This window comes from Chlorocebus sabaeus, chromosome 21, assembly GCF_047675955.1.
Source record: "Chlorocebus sabaeus isolate Y175 chromosome 21, mChlSab1.0.hap1, whole genome shotgun sequence".
In the NCBI taxonomy this organism is placed as follows: Eukaryota; Metazoa; Chordata; class Mammalia; order Primates; family Cercopithecidae; genus Chlorocebus; species Chlorocebus sabaeus.
The window spans coordinates 94,020,129-94,042,510 of NC_132924.1; the positions used below are offsets into that span (position 1 = coordinate 94,020,129).

The 22,382-nt window shown below is 34.7% G+C and overlaps 1 protein-coding gene across 2 annotated transcripts in view; it reads left to right on the forward strand.

Moving 5' to 3' along the window:
- The window catches only part of ING3 (inhibitor of growth family member 3), a 28,143-nt gene extending 13,285 nt beyond the window's left edge, over positions 1–14,858 (forward strand). Inside the window, exons 5-12 of one of the 2 annotated variants that reach the window (XM_007982710.3) lie at positions 4,098–4,194; positions 5,978–6,049; positions 7,023–7,142; positions 7,428–7,585; positions 8,496–8,689; positions 9,860–10,052; positions 12,387–12,425; positions 13,924–14,858. In XM_007982710.3, the coding sequence (XP_007980901.3) occupies positions 4,098–4,194; positions 5,978–6,049; positions 7,023–7,142; positions 7,428–7,585; positions 8,496–8,689; positions 9,860–10,052; positions 12,387–12,425; positions 13,924–14,040 (990 nt within the window). In that variant the 3' untranslated portion in view covers positions 14,041–14,858. Of the gene's footprint in view, positions 1–4,097; positions 4,195–5,977; positions 6,050–7,022; positions 7,143–7,427; positions 7,586–8,495; positions 8,690–9,859; positions 10,053–12,386; positions 12,426–13,923 lie in introns of those variants that run through there. The other variant, XR_005242366.2, reaches the window with a different exon arrangement.
- The last annotated feature ends 7,524 nt before the right edge of the window (positions 14,859–22,382 follow it).

Consider the following 22,382-nt stretch of genomic DNA (forward strand, 5'->3'; position numbering starts at 1 on the left):
CTTATTTATTAAGGAATAAACCAAACTACATATTATCAACAAATGAAGAAATTTGTTTTAGGGGTCCGGTAAAACTGACAGTTTATTTTAGTAGCCATTTTAGTGAAATTTGACTAACACACACAAAATCTATCCTGTTAAAATAATTTTCTTCCAGAAACCTGATACTCATAAATAGTCGTTAAACACTTATTTGTGTTTCTCAGCCAGATGTCACTATCATAAGGATGTATTAGATTGCAATACCTAATAAAGTTGATTTATACATACCCTGATAAAATTTGAGCTTTTAGTTGATGCTTGAATGATTTTAGCAGTCTCTTGCAGTGCTCAATACCCTTGAACTTGCTTCTTTTTTTATATCCTGGCCTGTTCCTGAGATGATTATATTTCAGATGCACATTTTACCTATAAATTTGAGAGTTTTCATCTGATACTCTAATTAAGGAAATATATTATGTGAGTTTGACCTTTTGATTTCTGTCTTGTCTTTATTGTCTTTCAGGAAGATGATTAGACAAAGTTGTATGCTAAAGCCGCTCAAGTATTTGTTTCAGCATAACGATAGGTCACATTTTCATCTAGTTTAAATGTAATTTAGAGATATAAAGAATCATTTTCATGACCTATCATCTGAGAAATACTTTGCCCTCATGGTTTCTTTTTCTTCCCCAATTTACCCTCCTTACTCGCTATTACCAGACCCTTTCATGGATAGAAATTTAACTTACTGCTGTCAATTTCAACTTAGAATGGAACAGACTTGATTGCCTATTTCGAAAGGGCAAGCTAGAAATCTAAATTTTATAAATTGATTGTATTGGAAGCAGTAGATCATGTAGAGACTTTAAAAAAGCTGTATTTAGTTGTGTTTGGGTCCATTCGTGATACACTTTAAAATTTGAATATTGGAAAACCAGAGAATCAAAAAAGAAAGAGTCACAGATTACAGCTCTGTGCAAATATAGAATGAAGGATTTGTTGTTTGTTTTGTGCAGAGGGGCCAAGTATGACTTAAATTTGCTGTGATCATGAGTATGTTAACAAGTAATGTTGCTAGAATATCCTTTGTCTTTAAAGAGGCTAGAAAAATTATAGGAGTTTAAACTTAAAGCTGTTATGATTTGGGGTTGTAGATATGATTTGGGGTTATAGGGCAAGGAAACTTTGTTTGTAGCACTTGTTGACATTAACTGGGAAAAAAATGAATAATTAGACTCTGTCGTTAGCCCTGTGTTAGGAATCTGTGGCTAATGGAAAATCTCTCAACTGGATCAGTACCCTCTTTACTATAGTAAATCAGTGTTATGAAAGCAGATGTTTATGGAAGGGTGAGGTAACTTAGGTCCTTGCTTTGCTTGATGCCTATGAGGACAACATGGTGATCAGCTATAAGAGGTGCTTTAACCGTTCAGAATCATGTAGGTTGAGGGAATGCACATGATGGATTTGAGGCAAGTTCACAGCTCTTATTATTGCTGTTTAATACTGTTTAAATATCCTAGCGCTTCATAACTTAAGTTAATTCTTGTGGTCAGTGGTACTTTCCAGCTGCTAATTTGATTTAGTACAGCAGTGATAAATAGAAGAAAAATAATTCTCATTGCCTAATAATTGTTTATAATATTAATCAGTTCATAATCTCTTTTACATATGAGGAAGTGAGAATGATTGGAAGCTGTCTTTTAAAGCTGCCTCCCACAAGTGGTTAAGGCTTTTCTGTCTTTGTTTATTTTAACTATGAATTTGGTTTTTAGAGTTATTAACCCTTTAGGTTCTAGTGCCTTTTCTGAGCTATCTAGTATTGAAAGTCTCGTCATTATTTTTCACATTTTCATATGTAGTGAACTTTATCAATATATTCAATAAAATGAAACAATCCTTAATGCAGAGGTGAAGTGAGTTAGGGTAATGTATATGGTATGAAAAAGAAAGGTCTTTATCTCTCCCTAACACTACCCCCTCAACCTAACATTCTTGCTCACTGTGCTTTATATACATATTACACGCTACATCATACTTTGTTTTTCTCTAAGCATATTGTTTGTCTTTCTGTCTCTATACATTTTTTATTGTGATTCCTTTTTCCCTCTATTTGAATACAATCCATCTTTACTGTCTAACTAATTCATACCTCCTTTGTGTCTACCAGTGTTATTTTTTTATGTACAACTTTTGACTCTTTTTGAACTGTTGCTTATTTGTGACATCTAGACTATATTTTTATCCCTTATTATATTAAAAATCATATGTAAATCTTGATTTGTCAGCTAAATTCTAGTTCCTATAAAGGCAACAGTTCTCTTCCATTCTTCATATATCCTTCATTTAATCTAGCACCAAGCACATAATAGCTCAATATTTATTATTAGTATAATTGTAGGTACAAAAAGCAGTGGAGTGTTTTCATTGCATTAGTGGTCTTGGAACCTAAATATGAATATTTTTTCTGATTTCCCTTGAGATTAAATTTTGACAATGAAAGAGGTATGCTCAAATAACAGACGTCTGTGTTCGCACTATTATTGGAAGGGAGGTTCCATTAAAGGATGCTCAATTACCTGCAGATTCTTTAAATAGGAGCAAGGATCCATAATATGTGATGATACAGGGTTTTAAATATTCTAGAACTCTGAAAAGTAATGTGTGTGTAAAGGTAGAAGGAAAACTGGCTTTCAATTATTGAAAAATCACAAACCAACACCCTAATGATTGTTGTTAATATATAAAATACAAATAATAGGACAGTATTACTAGTTTTTATACTTGAGTTACATTATTCTGAAGAATGTTTTTCAAAAAATAAAAACAGTTGTTTTCTGCATGCAGAAAGTTCTGAGGTCAATGTCAGGTAAATGGCAAAGCACAATTCGTTACAAATAAAGTTAAATTTGGTTTCTGTAATGCATTAGCTGTGTGACTTTGGGCATATTACTTAAGTAATCCCTCTGAGCCTTAATTTCTTCACCTATAAAGTAGAGACAGCAATAACCTCAAGAGATCAGCTTGAAGGTTAGAAAAGATAGGTCATCAGATGCGCCAAGCACATTACCTGCTCTTCGTAGGCATCTAACCCATGCACGTTGTGTTTTGCTACCTTTCTCCCCTTCTTCCTCATGTTAGTTATACATGGTTTAATTCTAAACCTTACTTACAATGTTGCCCTGATGCAGTATCATAGCACATTTTGATATCTGTAAGAAAGTTATTTCTAATTCTAGCAGTAATCCAATGGGAAACTAGACTTGGAAAAGGATGTTGTCAATAATGTGACATGAATATTTTTCAAAGAATTTGTGTGTTTTTTTGTTTGACTTCAAAGTAGTTTGAAAAAGTATTAAAAAATTTAATATCAAGCTTAAAAAATACATTAAGACTTTTTTGTTAGCTTGAGGTGTCATACAATTTTCTGAAATTAGTCAAAAGATCTCTCAGTGACAAAATAAAATTTTGCCACGTTAACTAGGGAAATTGTATTTTAAATAAAATAATTTTAACCAGGGCCTTTGAGGAATGGAGTTTTCTGACTAACAACCCCTTTTGTTTCACCTTTTCACATAAGTGTTTACAAGCATTATGATTCACTCTCATGCCTTAGAGAAATAAATGTATAGAATATAGGAACTTCTTTGTAGACTGAGGATCTTTCATCATTCTAAATAATAGCTTTTATCGTGTGACAGTGGCAGTGTGGATGATGGCCTTATAAGTAGGAGGAGATTAGGCTCTAAGTAATCACAGGGCGTATTATGAAAAGTGACCAGCCTCCACCATCCCCTCCTCCCATTCTCTAATCCCTAATCAGTTTTGCTTTAATTTTCATGTCCTTACTTCTGAAAATGGAGTATAGAACATTTCCTAACAAGTTGAGAGTCTGGGTCTTAGAACCTAAAATTTATTAAAGGAGACTTCGGAGATTATTTAGCCTAGCACCCTCATTTTATAGATTAAAAACCTCTGAGGCATAGGTTAATTGACTTGCTCAAGGATACTAAGCAGATTGACTAAAAGAAACAAAGATTTAGGTTTCCTCATTAAACTGACACTTTAACAGTGTCCCAAATTTTGGTGGTTATCTTTGATCTTCTTTGAAACAGGTAGATCGACACTTGAGAAAGCTGGATCAGGAACTGGCTAAGTTTAAAATGGAGCTGGAAGCTGATAATGCTGGAATTACAGAAATATTAGAGAGGCGTAAGTAAAATTTACAGTTTTCCATCAATATTGGACAGTACATGTGCAAATCACTGAGAAGACCTTGTCTCACAGAGGCTTTTGAAACCTGCCCTTCAGTGGATGGTGGCATCCAGGTCAGATAGCTTGGACCCTAGCAGTTGGAAATGTTTGGGTCATGGATACTGAGAGAGATAATATAGGATATCATCCACTCACTCTTTATGAAATAACGTATTAAATCATTTCATATCCACATATATTAGTAAGTTGAGTGGTAAGAGCAAATTTAAAGAAACGTAACCATCGGGACACAAATTAACCATCTTGCATTAAGTATGTTGACTTTACTCTGCCTCTTTATACACTTAAGCTTTGAGGAAGGTTGTTAGTTTCTTAAGAATTATTTTATGGCTTTTCCTTAACTGTGTATACTGAAAAAGATTCCATTGGTTTCATAACACTACCTCTTTTTCTTAAAGAAGTGTTTCCCTCTTTCCCTTATCAGCAAGAAACCATTTTAATATTTCTTTGCAAGGCTCTATTTGATCTCCTGCTATAACTTACCCCTGTCACTTCTTTGGTGTGTCTTCCCAAAAATGGAAGTGTGAGCACTGTTTCCTTGACTAATTTAGCGTTTCTTCCAATCTAAATAGATAATGTACATAAAAGCAGTTAGTGTGGTACTTGGTATAGAGTAGGCACTCACTGGATGTTAATTGAACCAAGTTAGTATTATGGCTAATTTCTACTAGAATTTAATTAAAACTTTCAAACATATTTTTTCTTGATGCATTTCAACAGCAAGAATATATACCTGTTTCTACACACAGATGAGAGGTTTCTTTACAGTGCCAATCTATGTATTTCTCTATATAGTCACTAGAAGTCAGCTAGGGAAGCCAATCACAGATCTGTCTTGGTGTCTATAGTTGCATTTTTGTGTTCAAAAGTAGATGCATCACTTTAGATAATCATCTATTTATTTGTGATACTTTTCTTCTGGAGGAACCCTATATAAAGATAATAAGTATTTTGAGACAAAATTAAAAATTCTGTAGCTGCTCTGATTTTTAAAAAATGCTGATGATAGCTGTGAGTAATGATAATTCATGCCTATTCAGTACTGCAGGAAGGTTAATAAAGCATCCTCTCTAAGGACACAGACATATGAAGCAAAATTGGATCAAGTTATAAAAACTGCTCCACCCTGTGCCCTGCCATAATTTCATCTCAAGGGATCAAAAATAAACCCAGAAAAATTTATTTAGAGGTATTTTAAAGCTTGGTGTTACAGATTCTATTCCTCACTTTTTGCAAACAAATCCCTAACTTCTTTTAGGAAGTCTTTATTACCATAATATCATTTTAATGATCAAATAATTTTTTTCATATAGTAATGTCCCCCATCACATAGAACTTTAGAATCTCCCATTAAAACATCTTCAAGTCAGTAAAACTAGATTGACTCTTACCAGTAATGAGATTACAATGTCCATTCATTCATTTATATGCCACCCACTGTGGTGAATTCCCTAATTAGACATGAGTATTCCTTGAACCATATTGTACTTAAGGTAAATATTGGAAAAGGGATAACTTATTGTTTAGAGAGAGGATATACTCAGTGTGGGATGGACAGTGGTGATCCTCTAACATGTCTGGCTAAAATAATATAGGCATATGCATCAGAACTTGCTAGTCCTCTGCTGGGTAAGGGAACTCATTGCCTGTAGTTGAGTGACATGTCAAGTTCTGCGGTGACATTTAATGGTGGTGTATCTCTGTGCCTCTCTTCTTTTAGGATCTTTGGAATTAGACACTCCTTCACAGCCAGTGAACAATCACCATGCTCATTCACATACTCCAGTGGAAAGTAAGTTTGGTGTAGTGCAGCTAAGTTTTAAAAACAATGAAAACCTTATTATATCACCTGTATGTTCTCTTTTTTTTAACTCTACACAACCAATTGAGAAGTAAATCCCTTCTTTTTTTTTTATATCAAGTACTGGCAGACTTATCTTTTTCCTTGAGGAGAGCATAGGTGATTTGGAAATGAGTATTCTGTTTTCTCTTAAATGTGTAGAGGGAGAATGTATAGTACTAATAGCATATATTCCCTTCATATACATACTTGATTCTCCTTAGGGAGCTAAGCATATATTCTAATAACATATATTTCCTTCATACACATACCTAATTCTCCTTAGGGAGCTAAGCATATATTCTAATAACATATATTCCCTTCATACACATACCTGATTCTCCTTAGGGAACTTTTCAACTGAGAGTTCTCCTTAGGGAGCTTTTCAACTGAGCCAAACAATAAACTATTTTGTAATAGGCCCTTTGTCTTTTTTATCCTTGCTTCTCCAGTGCTTAACCTAATGTTTGGCGTATAATTAAGTCTGAATGGTTGGTAAGTCAGTGAGTGGATGAATTGTTAGTCAGATGACTGCTGGCTAGTTGATACAGTCAAAAAATGACTGTATCAGTGCTTCTTTTGACACATCAATTTGGTGGGAAAAGATAGTTGACTGAAAACTATTCTAAGTGGTACATGATGTTTTGAAAACAAAGTTTCCCTCACATTGTATGTGAGCCCACGGTGTATCTTGAGTTATCTTTAGTACTTTGCTACTGAAGTTTTTTAAATGGTGGAGAAGTCTACTCTTAATAAACACGTGACACAGAGTTCTGCTTGTCCTGCCTTCTGAGGAAACATCATGTTCTGTATTTTATGAGGAACCCAGATCATACTGTTTCACGTTATAGCTGGATATAAGTATTATACCTTGTCCATAGTTCTCTAAAGTTTAAAAACACGTGAATTCTTTATTTATATTTAGAAAGGAAATATAATCCAACTTCTCACCATACGACAACAGATCATATTCCTGAAAAGAAGTTTAAATCTGAAGCTCTTCTATCCACCCTTACGTCAGATGCCTCTAAGGAAAATACACTAGGTAAGTTAATTTTCTTAAATACGATTGCTTTGTTTGTTTGTGTTGGAATAAAGGGAAATAAAATCTTTCAGGATTAATGAATCGTATAGTTTCTCTACCTGGTTAAAGTATACATATTGAGAAAGAAGAAAAAGGAAAACCAGATACATTATTCAGCTGACTTAATGTACAAGTGACGTGACAAATTTTAATGATTTTATGACTGTGTTGGGAAATAATGTAATTTAGACTCACTAACATTATGTTCTCTGCAACCATTTTTATTTCTTTTTTACATCTACACAGGTTGTCGAAATAATAATTCCACGACCTCTTCTAACAATGCCTACAATGTGAATTCCTCCCAACCTCTGGGATCCTATAACATTGGCTCGTTATCTACAGGAACTGGTGCAGGGGCAATTACCATGGCAGCTGCTCAAGCAGTTCAGGCAACAGCTCAGGTAAAAAGTAAAGGGTTTAGAGACAAAATGTTACATTTTGTCGGAATCATTGGAAACCTAATAGAAATAACTGGGTGTGAACAAATAGTTTTCTAACATTGTATAGTTTCATTTTTAAGTCATGGTTTCATGGTATCTGATATTTTATTTAATGAAATAATACAGAGGAATTACCTGATTGATAATGAAAACTAAAAAATAGGTTTATCATGCAGATTATATGCAGACTCTTCTCGCAATAACTGCTCATGTTGCCCGTGTTCTTGACTGCTGTCCACAGCACGTGCTAGCATAGTTCTTTGTTCCTTCTGCCAGTTCCACGGCTTCCTATGTAGCCTTGGACTTAGGTCATCTTGAGTTTGTTCACTTCTGTATAGTTTGTCTGTATTCCAAATTAAGAAGTCACCCATCACATAGTTTATATTCTAACGTAAAATCTTATGTTAAATCTTTTCGTAAAAAAGGTTAGGCCGGGCTCAGTGACTCACACCTGTAATCCCAGCTCTTTGGGAGGCCAAGGCAGGTGGATCACTTGAGGTCAGGAGTTCAAAACTAGCCTTGTCAACATGGTAAAACCCCATCTCTAGTAAAAATACAAAAAAATTAGCTGGGTGGATGGTGGGTGCCTGTAATCCCAGCTACTTGGGAGGCTATGCAGGAGAATTGCTTGAACCTGAGAGGTGGAGGTTGCAGTGAGCCAAAATCGTGCCACTAGACTCCAGCCTAAGTGACAGATTGAAACTCCACCTCAAAAAAAAAAAAAACACTTAAAGGCCAGCGATGAAAATAATAGTTTAAACAATATAAATTAATATTTGATAAACCAAAATAAAACTATAATTTGTAACACTTGAAAAAGAAAATCTACATGTTTACATATATTGATGCTGTCAATGAATGTCTATTTAAGATGAAGGAGGGACGAAGAACATCAAGTTTAAAAGCCAGTTATGAAGCATTTAAGAATAATGACTTTCAGCTGGGAAAAGAATTTTCAATGGCCAGAGAAACAGTTGGCTATTCATCATCTTCGGCACTTATGACAACATTAACACAGAATGCCAGTTCATCAGCAGCCGACTCACGGAGTGGTCGAAAGAGCAAGTAAGTTTTATTGGTACAGTAGCCCTACCCCTTTACTGGGCGCTTGGTCTACTTGATACCTCAGCCAGGCTCTCTCTGTTAAAGGCAGGATATAACGGCTTAAAATGAACCTTGCAGAGGTGGGGAGACATGCAGTTTTCATTTTATAGTGCCATACTTTGAAGGGGTGAAGTCTTTAAAAAGTGTTAGAATTGTTTTTAAGTTTTCTAGAGTCTTAAATTGAGTCTATTAATAGATGACTTCCATTTATCTTCTTTTATTCATTAAGATAAATCATTTTATGTAACTGCTTTTCATTTATTACCCTTTATTTTGCCATGTATGTCAAGGTAAATTAATGCAAAGCAAATTATATCCTGGTGATTTTTTTTTTTTTTAAACAAGATTGTTCATTTTGATGAACAGTAAGCAAAGCATCTTAATTCTAAGTCTTGGACCCCAAAAATGAATGGTATGAAAATATCCCTAGATTTTGTATATGAGACTTGGGATCATTTTATAAGCTTTGAATATGAAAACTTAATAGCATTTATCACTGTCAATCCCAGGTAACTGAATATCCTGGATGTTTACACATAATGAAAGGTCAAATGCTAGGCCAAAATAATTAGTTACCTAGTAGTTATATTTTCTGTATTTTTAAATATGTTATATTTTTTTGAATTAATCCCTAAAAGAATGATCAATATGAAATAACCACGACAGAAATGTCAAACATCTTAAAAATTAATTCATCTTAATGGTGCAAGTTTAATATAATTTCTTATGATAAAGTTCTATACTTGTAGAATTAAAATAGCATATGGCTTAGCAATAAATTACTTGTGAATTTTCAGTCTTGGTTCCCTGCCATACTCGTGGTAGGTATTCACCCATCAATTGATGGTTATAACCACTTTTATCAAATGGTTTTGTGTATATGTGCTTTAGGTTTTGATGAAGAGTATTCAGTTTACTTAAAAATACAAATAATGTCTGTAAAGTAGCCAAAATTTATATTAATTCTTTAAAGTACTACCTATAATTTAAGTCATTGGTAAATCCAGATTACTTTAGCTTAGACTGTAATTTATACATTTGATGTCATTTCATTTTATACTATTTATTAAGGAGTTATTCTCTGGTAACTTCTGGATGGTGAGCAAATAAAACTTATGCTATTTTTTTCAGAAACAACAACAAGTCTTCAAGCCAACAGTCATCATCTTCCTCCTCCTCTTCTTCTTTATCATCGTGTTCTTCATCATCAACTGTTGTACAAGAAATCTCTCAACAAACAACTGTAGTGCCAGAATCTGATTCAAACAGTCAGGTTGATTGGACTTATGACCCAAATGAACCTCGGTACTGCATTTGTAATCAGGTAAAAGTCTGGTATATGTCTATAAAAGTATAATCTGAATAAACTGGAAGAAAGAGAACTATGTCATTTTTAAGCATTTTTTAAAACTCACTTAAAATACCCCTGCTTTGTTTGTATACTTTTCTCTCCCTTCTTACAAAAGTGACATTTGCTGTAAATACTGAGTATAAAGAAAAATGTTACCCATAATCCTAGCCCTCAGATACAACCTGTAACTAAACATTTTTGATGTACCACTACCATATACCTCACATGCACATTGGCTGCCTTAATAAAATTCAACAGACTGGGTAGCTTAAACAACAGAAAATTATTTTCTCACAGGTATGAAGGCTGGGAAGTCCAAGATCAAGGTGTCCACTGACTCAGTTCTGGAGGAGGGCTCTCTTCCTAGATGCAGACTGCTGCCTTCTCACTGGGTCCTCACATGATAGAGGGAGAAAAAGTATGCTGTGGTGTCTCTTCTTGTAAGGGCACCGGCCTTTTTAGAGTAGGACCCCACTCTATGACTTCATTTAACCTTTACCACCTCCTCACAGGCCCTGTGTCCAGTTGCAGTCACGTTGGGGGTTAGGGCTTCAACATATGAATTTTGAGACATAAGCATCCATTTCATAACACATATATATGCAGATAATGCACACACGTGTGTGTATGTAAGTTTGTCAGTAGGAACCACAGTGTATACCTTCTTGTTACTGGCTTTTTTCTCTAAATCAGGTATACCAAACATGATTTTTCTTTAAAATCATGTTTGTAATCTTCACATAGTTATCTCTTATACCATCCACTATAGTTTTTTTAACCAATTCCTAGCTATAGATTATTTTCGTGGTTTTAATTTGTTTGAAATTAGGGATAATATTACGATAGGCATTTTTTAAATGTAATCCATTTTATACATCTGATTTTTTTGATAATCTTTTAGCAATAAAATTAGGCATAAATATTTGACAGACTACCAAAATATATTTTCTAGAAATTTATTACCAAAAATTAATGAACATACCTGTTTACTAAACGCTGTCCAACAACTGGATATTATTTTCTTTTAAAAACTAAGTACCAATTTGATAGTTTTATGTCACAATTGTTTTAAATACATTAATATTAAAGTTGGACATCTTTTGACCATTTTTGTTTTTCACATTATGAATTGACATCTAATAGTGTTGGCTGATTTTTCTATTGTTTTTATTATGTGCTTTAAATATTTGCTTGATTTAGTTATTTTTAATAATTCTAAAATTTTGATCTTTTGTAGTTATGACTGTTAATCTTTTTTTTTTATGAAGCAAGCCATGGATTATATACTTAGAAGGGCTTTCTGTTTGGCTCTTCTTTCCATAAAAATTTGTCTTGTATAATATTTTCTCCTAGTTTTTATGTGGTTTTGTCTAGTTCTTTGCATGCTTCAGTTTCTTCACATTTAAGTCTTAGTCTATCAGCAGATTATTTTGTCTAACAGTGTGAGTTACCAATCCGATTTTTAAAAATTTTAACAATTTGTTAGCTGTTCTACTATCACCTGATAAACATTTTTCAGCACAAATGGTTAAGGAAAGCATATCCTGTATTCTCACAACAAAAGTAGCTTACTTGCAAAAGAACAAAATCGGACTGAACCTAGAGTTTTCCTCTGTAACACTAAAAAACTAGAAGGTGATGAAATATTTCTGTAGAGCTTTCAGGGAAAAATTAAGAGCCCCCAAAAAACTTGATATTCAAAGAAGTTATTTCTATGCATAGGACCATATACATATATTTTCACTCATGCAGAGAATCAGAAGGTATGCCATCTAGTTAATCCTGTCTGAAAAATTATTCAGTCCACTGAGAACTTCAGTGAACTCAACAATTAGCAAGTTACACCCTAAAGTGCTGGTGATAAACAGCAAAAGCAAAATGAGAAAGGACATAAAATAGAGAAGTTTAGAAGTTTCAAGGAAGTGGACTATTAATTGCAAAAATACAGATGACCTAATGTGACCCAAGAAGTAAAAACTTTCAGTAAGTAAATAATCACGAAAGAAACTGAAAATTTTTACAATAAGAACTACCTACCCAGAAAGGTGACTCCTTCATCCAGGTGATTTATAGGGCAAGTTCTTCCAGACTTCTGAAGGGCAGATAATTCTTGTGCATTTCTTCCCATCCTTGCCCCATGCTGTCCAAGAGTATTTCAGGAAAAAACTAATTATACCTTGATTCTCAGTGTAATTGTGTATTCAGTGTATTTCCCTCTATTTTCCAGCAGTATCATAAACAGTTAATTGGGATTTAGGTGTTTGTTACATAGTCATAATAAAGATATTTAATTTTTTTTTAAACTAGGTATCTTATGGTGAGATGGTGGGATGTGATAACCAAGATGTAAGTATTAAATTTTTCTATTTAGGAATGAAAAAAATCACAGGTTGTCATTACTTGAATATTTGTCTTATTTGCTGTATGGCTTGGTGTAAGAAAACAGGTTTGCAGGTATATTAATTATGTTTTGCTAATGCTAAAATATTCCTCTTCAAAATAGGGTAATGTCCCTTAATGTGTTCCCTATTTTAATTTTTAAAGCTAATTTTATGGTTTTCTGTGCAGATGGTTTGTCTCAGAAGTGTTATGTTGTATGAAAATTATAAATATCTTCCTTTCCCTTTGCTAAAAAATACTGTGTTTACTAGAATCCGGTTCATTTATCACATTGAAGAAATGGAATTTTAAAACAATTCATTCTTTCAGGCTGCACCGTGCTGAAGTGAAGGGTGGGATAATTGAGGATCTAATGTGAGATTATCTTCCTCTCATGAGTATAATATTTTTTACTGTACTGTGCAGGTGTCAGCTGATAAGAGCCACCTCTGATCTAAAAAGTAAAGGAAATTTGAAAGGAAGGAATTCCTCGTTTTTAGGAGACTTAATTTTAGTTAGAGATACGTATTTTTATTCAGTACTGAGAATATTGTTGTCTAGTAATTTTGACTCCCTCCTTATTTAGTAGTGACAGGATCCTAAGATTAACAAGAATTTTAAATTTGTAAAACAATCTGAAGATTGAGGGGATAGGCTAGGTGCATTAAAATGTGTACTTTTCCTAGACCTGATAGGGTCACAGCAACATGCTCACATAGATGGGGACAGACCCTCCTTCTATTTCCCTATGTAGAATCCCTTGTAGGCTGTTTGTGGTTATTGCAAAAACAGTATTGCCCAACCATTTCAAGAATATCACTGTAAACTCTTAGTTTACAGTGAAAATGTACAGTTAGTGAAAATGATGAATAAGATTTCTGTGAGTGCCAGCATCATGCTTCTCTGATTCTTCTTATTCCCAGTTGTGCTCTTTAGAGTGCTAAGACTTTCCATGAAAGAGTTTTCTGCTTAATATGTTTCAAAGAGGAATACTTTTTCTCTACATTTCTAGGAATAGAAACACCCAGGTAGGAAATCCAGGGAGTAAGACATAAATTAATGTCTTTAATTACAATCAGCTTATTCTGCTTTATGAGACAGCAAATAAGGCTATTACATAAAATCTTAAGATGTATTTACCTTCTACATAGAAGACTCATCTCACTTCCTTTTGCCCTTGAAAGCTGAAAATTAGTGAATTTTCATTCATTAGGATGATGGGACTAGATTACATGGACCTCAGGATTCTTGAAGATGCGTAATTTTTTGTGCCTTCATTTCCTCATTCCTGAAGCTTGTCGTTTAGTCTAAATGATGTCTAAATAATCTAGATCTAAAAATTCTGATGTTGCGCATCCAATTATTGTTAAATTAAATAGATTATTCAGTCTCCTGAGCATATTTTAATATACTCTCTTGCCTTCAGAAGTACTGAAAACTTGTTTTTTTGCAATTTTGCCTCTAGTGCCCTATAGAATGGTTCCATTATGGCTGCGTTGGATTGACAGAGGCACCAAAAGGCAAATGGTACTGTCCACAGTGCACTGCTGCAATGAAGAGAAGAGGCAGCAGACACAAATAAAGGTGGTCCTTTTGTTTGAGGAAAAAATAAACTTCAGCTGAACATTTTATATAGGACTTTAAAAAGAAGAGAAGAGAAAGAGGAAACAATGCATTTCCAGGCAACCACTTAAAGGATTTACATAGACAATCCTATAAGATCTTGAACTTGAATTTTATGGGTTGTATTTTAATAATGTAAGTAAATTATTTATGCACTCCTGGTGTGCTATGAATATTATTCCAGTTAGCCTTGGATTATTTCAGTGGCCAACATATGCAGACATTTGTACTCCTCAACCATTTTCTCAAAGTAATGGGCATTCTATGATTTAGACTTCAAGGAATTCCAATGATGAAGATTTTAAGGAAAATATTTTATATTCAACAGGTATATTCTGCTGCATGTACTGTACTCCAGAGCTGTTATGTAACACTGTATATAAATGGTTGCAAAAAAACAAAAAAAATAAGTCAGTGCTTCTAAAAAGAATTTAAGATAATGGTTTTTAAAATGCCTTTATAATAAGCTTTGTTTCTTTGTGAAACTAATTCAGCAGGCTGAAGGAAATGGTTCATGTGATAAAGTGGGCTGGTATCCTCTAGAGTACCTGGGTACATAAACAGAAACTCCTGTAGGTAAAAAGTAATTTGTGCCATTAGTCTTTCTATGTTTCTGCATCCAGATAGAGTGCAGTTCATGAGGGAGGGGGCGGGGGACTGAAGGGGTAAGGGCGTTAAAGTGATACATTTTTATACCAAATGTGTTTATTTTTTTGTGCAAGTAATCCTTAAAATTGCAATTGTATTAGGTGTTAAAATAAAGTTTTTAAAAAATTACTTGTATTTATACTTTACATACTTAATAATGAAAATTTCTGAATTCCAATTAACTCTCAACTTTCATAATCTAAAAAGAATCAGAGGCCCAGGACACAGAATACTGTATAATCTGTGATGTCTTTAATAATGTTTAGAATTTGTGATATGAGAATACAGGAAAGATATTTTTAATGTAAATTTGAAATGCCAATGTATTTTTTTTTAGAACATCTTCTGGCTTTTCCTTCAGTCTAAAAGATATGAAAGAAGTATAAGTACAGCAGTTAAAATGAAAATAATGGTTATGGGTGTTTTGACTGGAGGCAATGTATCCAAATAGAGTGAAGAGACCTCCCTGGTTGGGAGCTTCAGATTCAGCTATTTTCGATTCTGCCACTTACTGATATGACAGTTAATTCAAATTTTGTATTGCTCTGGGCGTTATTGCACCAGGGTGATGCTGATTACAGAATATGTCTTATTCTATAGGTGCTATTTAAATTATAAATTTGCAGGAGGTTTTATTTAAAGTATAATATCGAGTCTGGTCTATAGAAAAATCCTTAACTTTTAAGATACTTAATACATCATATATCTTTTATATTGAAACGTGCGGGGTCCATCAGATTTCTGCTTTAATTAAACCACTTACGAGCTGCTTAGAAGTTATTCAGATAACAGTGTAAAATCTATGCAGTGCTACCCAAAGGCTGTGAGGTAGATAGGGGATTTCAAAGGTCTCTTCCACCTTTGAGATCCCATGATTCTGAGCTGCCACAGTCTGATTATACAACTCTGCCAGGCCCCTAAACAAGTTAGGTTCATTTGTGGGTAGTCATGATTTCATAATATCGTGATTATCACCATTTCATGATACTCAATATTTTGAGATTTTATAACCCTTTAAGAAGTGATAAATAATGTAGCATTCAATTCATTTATCAACGTATATTGCCTGGAAATACTCACATGTATCATTTACATCCTCTATGTATTGTGACTATTCCAACCTCATTCATTTTATAGAATTGGTCAAAAGAAAAAGGCTTATGTACAGCCTTATTTGAAAAGAAAGTTCTTTGTCTGAGTCAGGAACATCCTGTTTTCCAGCTGCTACGTCCCCTTTTGGTGTGTGAATTCCACTCCTTACCAAATCACTTAGAAAACACTTTGACAAGTTTTAAACTTAAACACTGAATATTTTATGAAGCATGCATAAAGAAAGAAACCAAAATTTGGTGCAGGTATTTAGTAATGGGTAGAACCTGTTAATATCTGAATCATATATAATGGGCCCAAACATGGAACTACCTCATCGCCCCCCCAAAAATGTGGCCAACTATTAATATTCTTTGTGACATTTACACCAAGCAGCAAAGTAAGTATTTTTGGTATTATAAAGTAAACATTCAAATTCTCTGTTGTACAAAACTCATGTAACAGTTGGTGGGACAAAATATCCAAATGTGGGTTCAGAGTTCATAGGTGGTGAAAACTGAGGCCTTACTGCTGTGGAGTGTATATCAAAATGTTCGTGGTGACACATTTGAAGCAATAAATGGCTTAATTAAATGCCAAAATGAGGCTGAGTGTTTGATCAGCATACAATCATTCTTTTCTAGGGCAGTTTATATTTTTTTGCTCTCTTCTCCTTTAAAGCAAATCCCACGTTTTAGGTTTTTAACCATTTTAAGTTTGTGCAATGTTAGTGCCCTTTGTCCTTAGACTTTAGAAATGGTCTTATTGACCTAATTAATTATTTTAATCTTGTGCAAATAAATGTCTAACAAACTTGGGTTGTAAAGGGGTAAGATACTCTTTAATGAGTAGACATTGCAGTGGTTTCCCCCTCAGCTCGCACAGATAAAAATACATTTAGTTTTTAGCAGGGTTTTAAGAGAAAAAAAGACCCTCAACAATATTATTTAACTTTACAAATATTAAGCACCTAGATGCTGAGAATATACATACGAAGGTATTATATGTGTGTGTGGGGAGTTGGTGGGGGCAGACATGTTAAATGAGGTATCTTGATAAATGCTATAATGGATATACAAAGCACTGGGAGAACACTGGGAGGCAGGGAAATTGATTACTGAAATAATCAAGAAGACTTAACAAAGCAGCTATCATTTGAACTGAGTCCTAAAGACAGATGTAGTAGAGATGGCATTGAAGGCAGAAGAGACTCTTCAAGGCCACATGCATTCTGGAACTTAAGGCAGTCTGGAAAGAGTGGCCACGAGGCAGGTAGACAGTGTCAGGGAAAGAAGCCAAAAGACAGCAAGAGTCTATTCATGAAGAGCAGGAGTTGTTTGTCATAGGAATCTAGGGTAACATTTATGTATTGTTGTTTAACTATAGTTATGATTATTTTAACAGTTCAATGAAATCACTGATTTAAGTATGTTCCCTTATTAAGATTATAAAGTAGGGATGACTTAAAATTAATTAGTCTGTAACTTGGAAAATGTTAAATTTAGGTGGATCTTTCCCTTGATTTTTGAAAGACAAAATTGCTAGTCAAGATTTTTAGGTTTCCTTATTTTTATTATTTAGATAATAAAATCAAAACTGCTGAACCAGTTTATAGTTTCTGATCCAGGATCTTAATATTCATGATCTGATTCTGCTACAGAGAAATAAAGTTTAAAGTGATTTAAAGATGAACTAACTTCAGATTTTTGGGTTTTTTGAGTGAGGGTCTCACTCTGTCACCAAGGTTGGAGTACAGTGACACAATTATAGCTCACTGCTGCCTCTACCTCCTGGGCTCAAGCGATCCTCCTGCCTCAGCCTCCCAAGTAGCTGCGAGGACAGGCTTGCACCACCAATGCCTGGCTAATTTTTATATTTTTTGTAGAGACGGGTTCTTAGTTGCCCAGGCTAGTCTTGAACTCCTGGCCTTAAGTGTGTGTGCCCAGGCTAGTCTTGAACTCCTGGCCTTAACTAGCTGTTTTTTGGCTTTTTATTGTTGTTGTTTGTTGGTTGGTTTTTGAGGTGGAGTCTCGCTCTGTTGCCCAGGCTGGAGTGCAGTGGCATGATCCTGGCTCACTGCAACCTCCGCCTCCCAGGGTCAAGCAATTCTCCTGCCTCAGTCTCCTGAGTGTCTGGGATTACAGGCATGTGCCACCATGCCCAGCTAATTTTTGTATTTTTAGTAGAGACAAGGTTTCACCATGCTGGCCAGGCTGGTCTTGAACTCCTGACCTTGTGATCTGCCCGCCTTGGCCTCTCAAAGTGCTGGGATTACAGGTGTGAGCCACTGTGCCTAGCCAGCTGTTTCTGTTTTAAGCAGTAAGTCACTTATACCTTCTAAGTGTGTGTTTTAACTAATAGATTGTTAGATGCCTACGCATTATTAAAATATTCATTTGAAAGCAATTTAATATTTTCTTAATAAACTCTCCAGAGCCGTATAATTCAGTTTTTAGTTAATCAGGTACCACTTTTAACTTTCTTCACTGTTAAAGGAAATTATAGAGGAAAACATTATAATCATTTATCTTTCTGCTGCTTACTAAAAGTTGAAGATTTGATGGCACTTATTGCCAGTGTGGGATGTGAGAGTGTGGCTGTGTGTGTCTGTTGATGTGTGGTTTATTCACTTTCTCCACCTCTACCTGCCTACGTTAATTAATATGAATAGCTCTCCTTACGAAGGTGTATACTAGTATGCTGCTAGTCTTTGAGGACGGACTAATTGAAAACATTTACAGGTTTCATATCAGTTGTAGGAAAAATTAGTGGTCATATGTTAATTTTTTTTTGAGTTTTTGTTGCTTTATTCTTTTTTATATATATATACTTTAAGTTCTAGGGTACATGTGTACAACGTGCAGGTTTGTTGCGTAGGTATACGTGTGCCATGATCGTGTGCTGCACCCATTAACTCGTCATTTACATCAGGTATATCTCCTAATGCTATCCCTCCCCACTCCCCCGACCCCACAACAGCCCCCGGTGTGCGGTGTGTGTTGTTCCCATTCCTGTGTCCAAGTGTCCTCATTGTTCAGTTCCCACCTATGAGTGAGAACATGCGGTGTTTGGTTTTTCATCCTTGCGATAGTTTGCTGAGAATGCTGGTTGCATTGTTAAATCTGCTACAGTACAGGAACCCTCCATTCTTATAAGTTAAAATAAGAACAATTGTAACAGGTGTCAGGTTGCTTTAAAAAGCTGTATAAGTCAAATGTAATGCCCCATACATGTGAGTCGAGCATAAATATGAGGCAATCCATTAGAATGATTTCACTAATATTATAACTAGTTTTAATATTTAAACTATTTGGTCTTAATAAAACTAATTATAATATTAGTAAAATCATTCTAATGGATTGCCTTATATTTATGCCCAGGTAAATATGAGGTATTAGTAAAATCTAATTCTAATAGGATATGACCTCTCTGGTATATATCCCATTAGAGTTTATCAAAGTTTATGATTGTATCCTTGAAGTATTTGTGTATTTATCTTAATATGGTCATTCATTTTTTTTCTTGAATGCTTTGAGGAACTGGCTGTAAAGATAATTTTTGTGGGTTTCCCAAATGTGCCAAAACACATTTTCACTTTACCAGTGGTCACTGTGCATAAATGTTTTTAAAAGAGTGATCTGTTGAAAAAAAGAAAAAAAAAAGGTTATATATTGTTAGAGATCATATGGTTTAGATTAGATATAGAAGTAACCTTTTGACTTTATGTGGTGGAATGTGACCAAAGGGCTATACTCAGTCAAAGAATGTTTCCTTCTTACCCAGCCAGATTAGCTACATGAATGCCAGCATTCATTGAAGTGATGAGACAAAACCTTCCTCTCTCCCATCCACATCACACACATCAATTTTCAGATAATCAAATGACACTTACATAGAAGTTTTAAAATACCTTTTATTTTCTGAAAATGGAAATGACTGTTTGAATTGTGATTACCTTGAAAAAAGAAAGCAAGAAAAGGGAAAAGAAAATAAGCTAAATTATGTGGTTATTTTGAGACATTTTAAAAAATGTATACAGTTTCCAAAGAATCTTGTTTTGCAGGTTTACAGAGAAGACACATGAGATTCTTCATGGAGAACATTGTTTGAGCTGTCATACAACAAATGAAAGTTAAATGTTTTATATATTATTGAACTGATTCAAACAGAAATTCTGATTCCATACCAAGGTATAAATTTATGTCCTGAAGAAAGTAATGAAAAAAAATAGTATAATTCATTGCGTTAAATATTTACCCAATGAAATGTTTACCTCACCCCTCCTACCCGCCCTCATTTTACATGTGTGCTCACTAATTGAAGTCATTCTACCTGTCTCTCTTTTAGAATGTGTGTATACATATATACAGATATATTTCTATATCTGTATATGTAATCTTTTAGAGGATACAAACTTCAAAGACAAATTTGAGAGGCTTAAAGGAAATTATATGCCCAAAGTTCCATTTGTTTGGGGAAGCAGTATAATTACACATTCGGGAAATGGCTAAAATTCTAAGGAAGTTAATCATGTCATTGCCATAAGTTACTATTGTAACTTAAGTAACAGACAAATTTCAGGCAGCCATATGTAAAAAAATGTGCAACAACTATTCAGTTAATTTTGAGTTTCTTCACCTTAGCACTTTAAATAAATTCTTATTTTTATAGGTTTTGGTGGTACACATGCAGTTTTGTTACATGACTCTATTGCATAGTGGTGAAGTCTGGGCTTTCAGTGTATCTGTTGCACAAATAGTGAACATTGTACCCAATAGGTAATTTTTCAACCCTCAGTACCCCTCCACGCCACCCTCCTTTTGGACTCTCCAATATCTGTTATTCCACTCTGTCTGTCTGTCCATGGTGTAGCCATTGTTTAGCTCCTACTTATAAGTAGAGAACATGTGGTATTTGATGTCTTATTTCACTTAGGAAAATGCCCTCCAGTTCCATTCATGTTGGTACAAAAGACATTTATTTCATTCTTTTTTTATGGCTGAATAGTACTCCTATGGTGTGTGTATGTGTGTGTGTGTGTGTGTATTACATTTTTTAAATCCGATCCACAGTTGATGGATATTTAGATTGATTCCATATCTTTGCTATTGTGACTAGTGTTGCAATAAACATATGAGTACAGGTATCTTTTTGACTAATTGTGTCTCCTGTCCAATCAATCAGGCCTGATGGCCTGACCCTGTTTAACTTTCTGAGATCAGATGAGATCAGGTGTGTTCAGGGTGATATGACTGTTAGATTGATATAATGATGCCTTTCCTTTGGGAAGATACCCAGTATGGGATTGCTGGATCCAATGGTAGTTCTGTTTTTAGTTCTTTGAGAAATATCCATAGGGTTTTTCATGGAGGTTGTATTAATTTACTTTCCCACCAGCAGTGTATAGTTTTCCCTGTTCTCTTTGCATCTTCACCAACATCTTTTGTTTTTCTATTTTTTGTTTTGTTGTTGTTTTGTCTTAGACAGAATCTCCCTCTGATGCTCAGGCTGTAGTGGATCTCAGCTCACTACAACCTTCGCCTCCTGGGTTTAAGCAATTCTCGTGCCTCAGCCACCTGAGTAGCTGGTATTACAGGCATGCACCACCTTTCCCAGCTAATTTCTGTATTTTTAGTAGAGATACAGTTTCGCCATGTTGGCCAGGCTGATCTGAAACTCCTGGGCTCAACTGCCTCAGCCTCCCAAAGTGCTGGGATTACAGGCATGAATCACCATGTTCGGCCATCTTTTGTTTTTTGACTTTTTGCCATTCTGACTGGTGTAAGATGGTATCTCACTGTGGTTTTAATTTGCATTTCTCTGGTTAGTGATGTTGATTTTTTCATTTTTTTTTTTTTTGGCCACTTGTATGTCTTCTTTTGAAAAGCGTTCATGCTCTTTCCCCACGTTTTAATGGGATCATTTGTGTTTTCTTGTTGAGTTGTTTGAGTTCCTTGTAGATTCTGGATCTTAGCTCTTTGTTGGATCATAGTTTGCAAATATTTTCTCCCACTTCCAGGTTGTCTGTTTGTTGACTATTTCTTTTGCTGCCCAGCGTCAGCACTTTCAACATTTTGTGCCAAATGATTCTTTGTTGTGGGGGCTGTACTGTACATTGGAGGGTACATTTAGCAGCACTCCTGGCCTCTGTACACTAGGAGTCGGTAGCAACTCTGCCTCTGCCTTACCACCCCCTGCCAGTTGTGACAACCAAAAACATCTCTAGAATTACCCCCCAAATGTCTCCTGTTTAGGGGGACACAATTGCCTCTACTTAGTTAAATGTTACCATAATGTGAAACCTTGTGGAAAAATTGAAATAATAATGGAAAATATTTGAATGTATGATGTGTAGAGTTCTATAAATATAAATTTTTTAAACAATCACTTGCCAAGGGTGCTGGATGCTCCCAGGGGATGGAGGTGAGTAAAATCTTCCGTCATAAGCAGTTTATGTGGCAAAGGATTATAAGTACACTAGTGACTAAAATACAGCACAGATGTAATGAAAATCATTCTGGTACTGGCGCAAGCAAATTCAAAATTTCTATGAAAAAGAGTAAG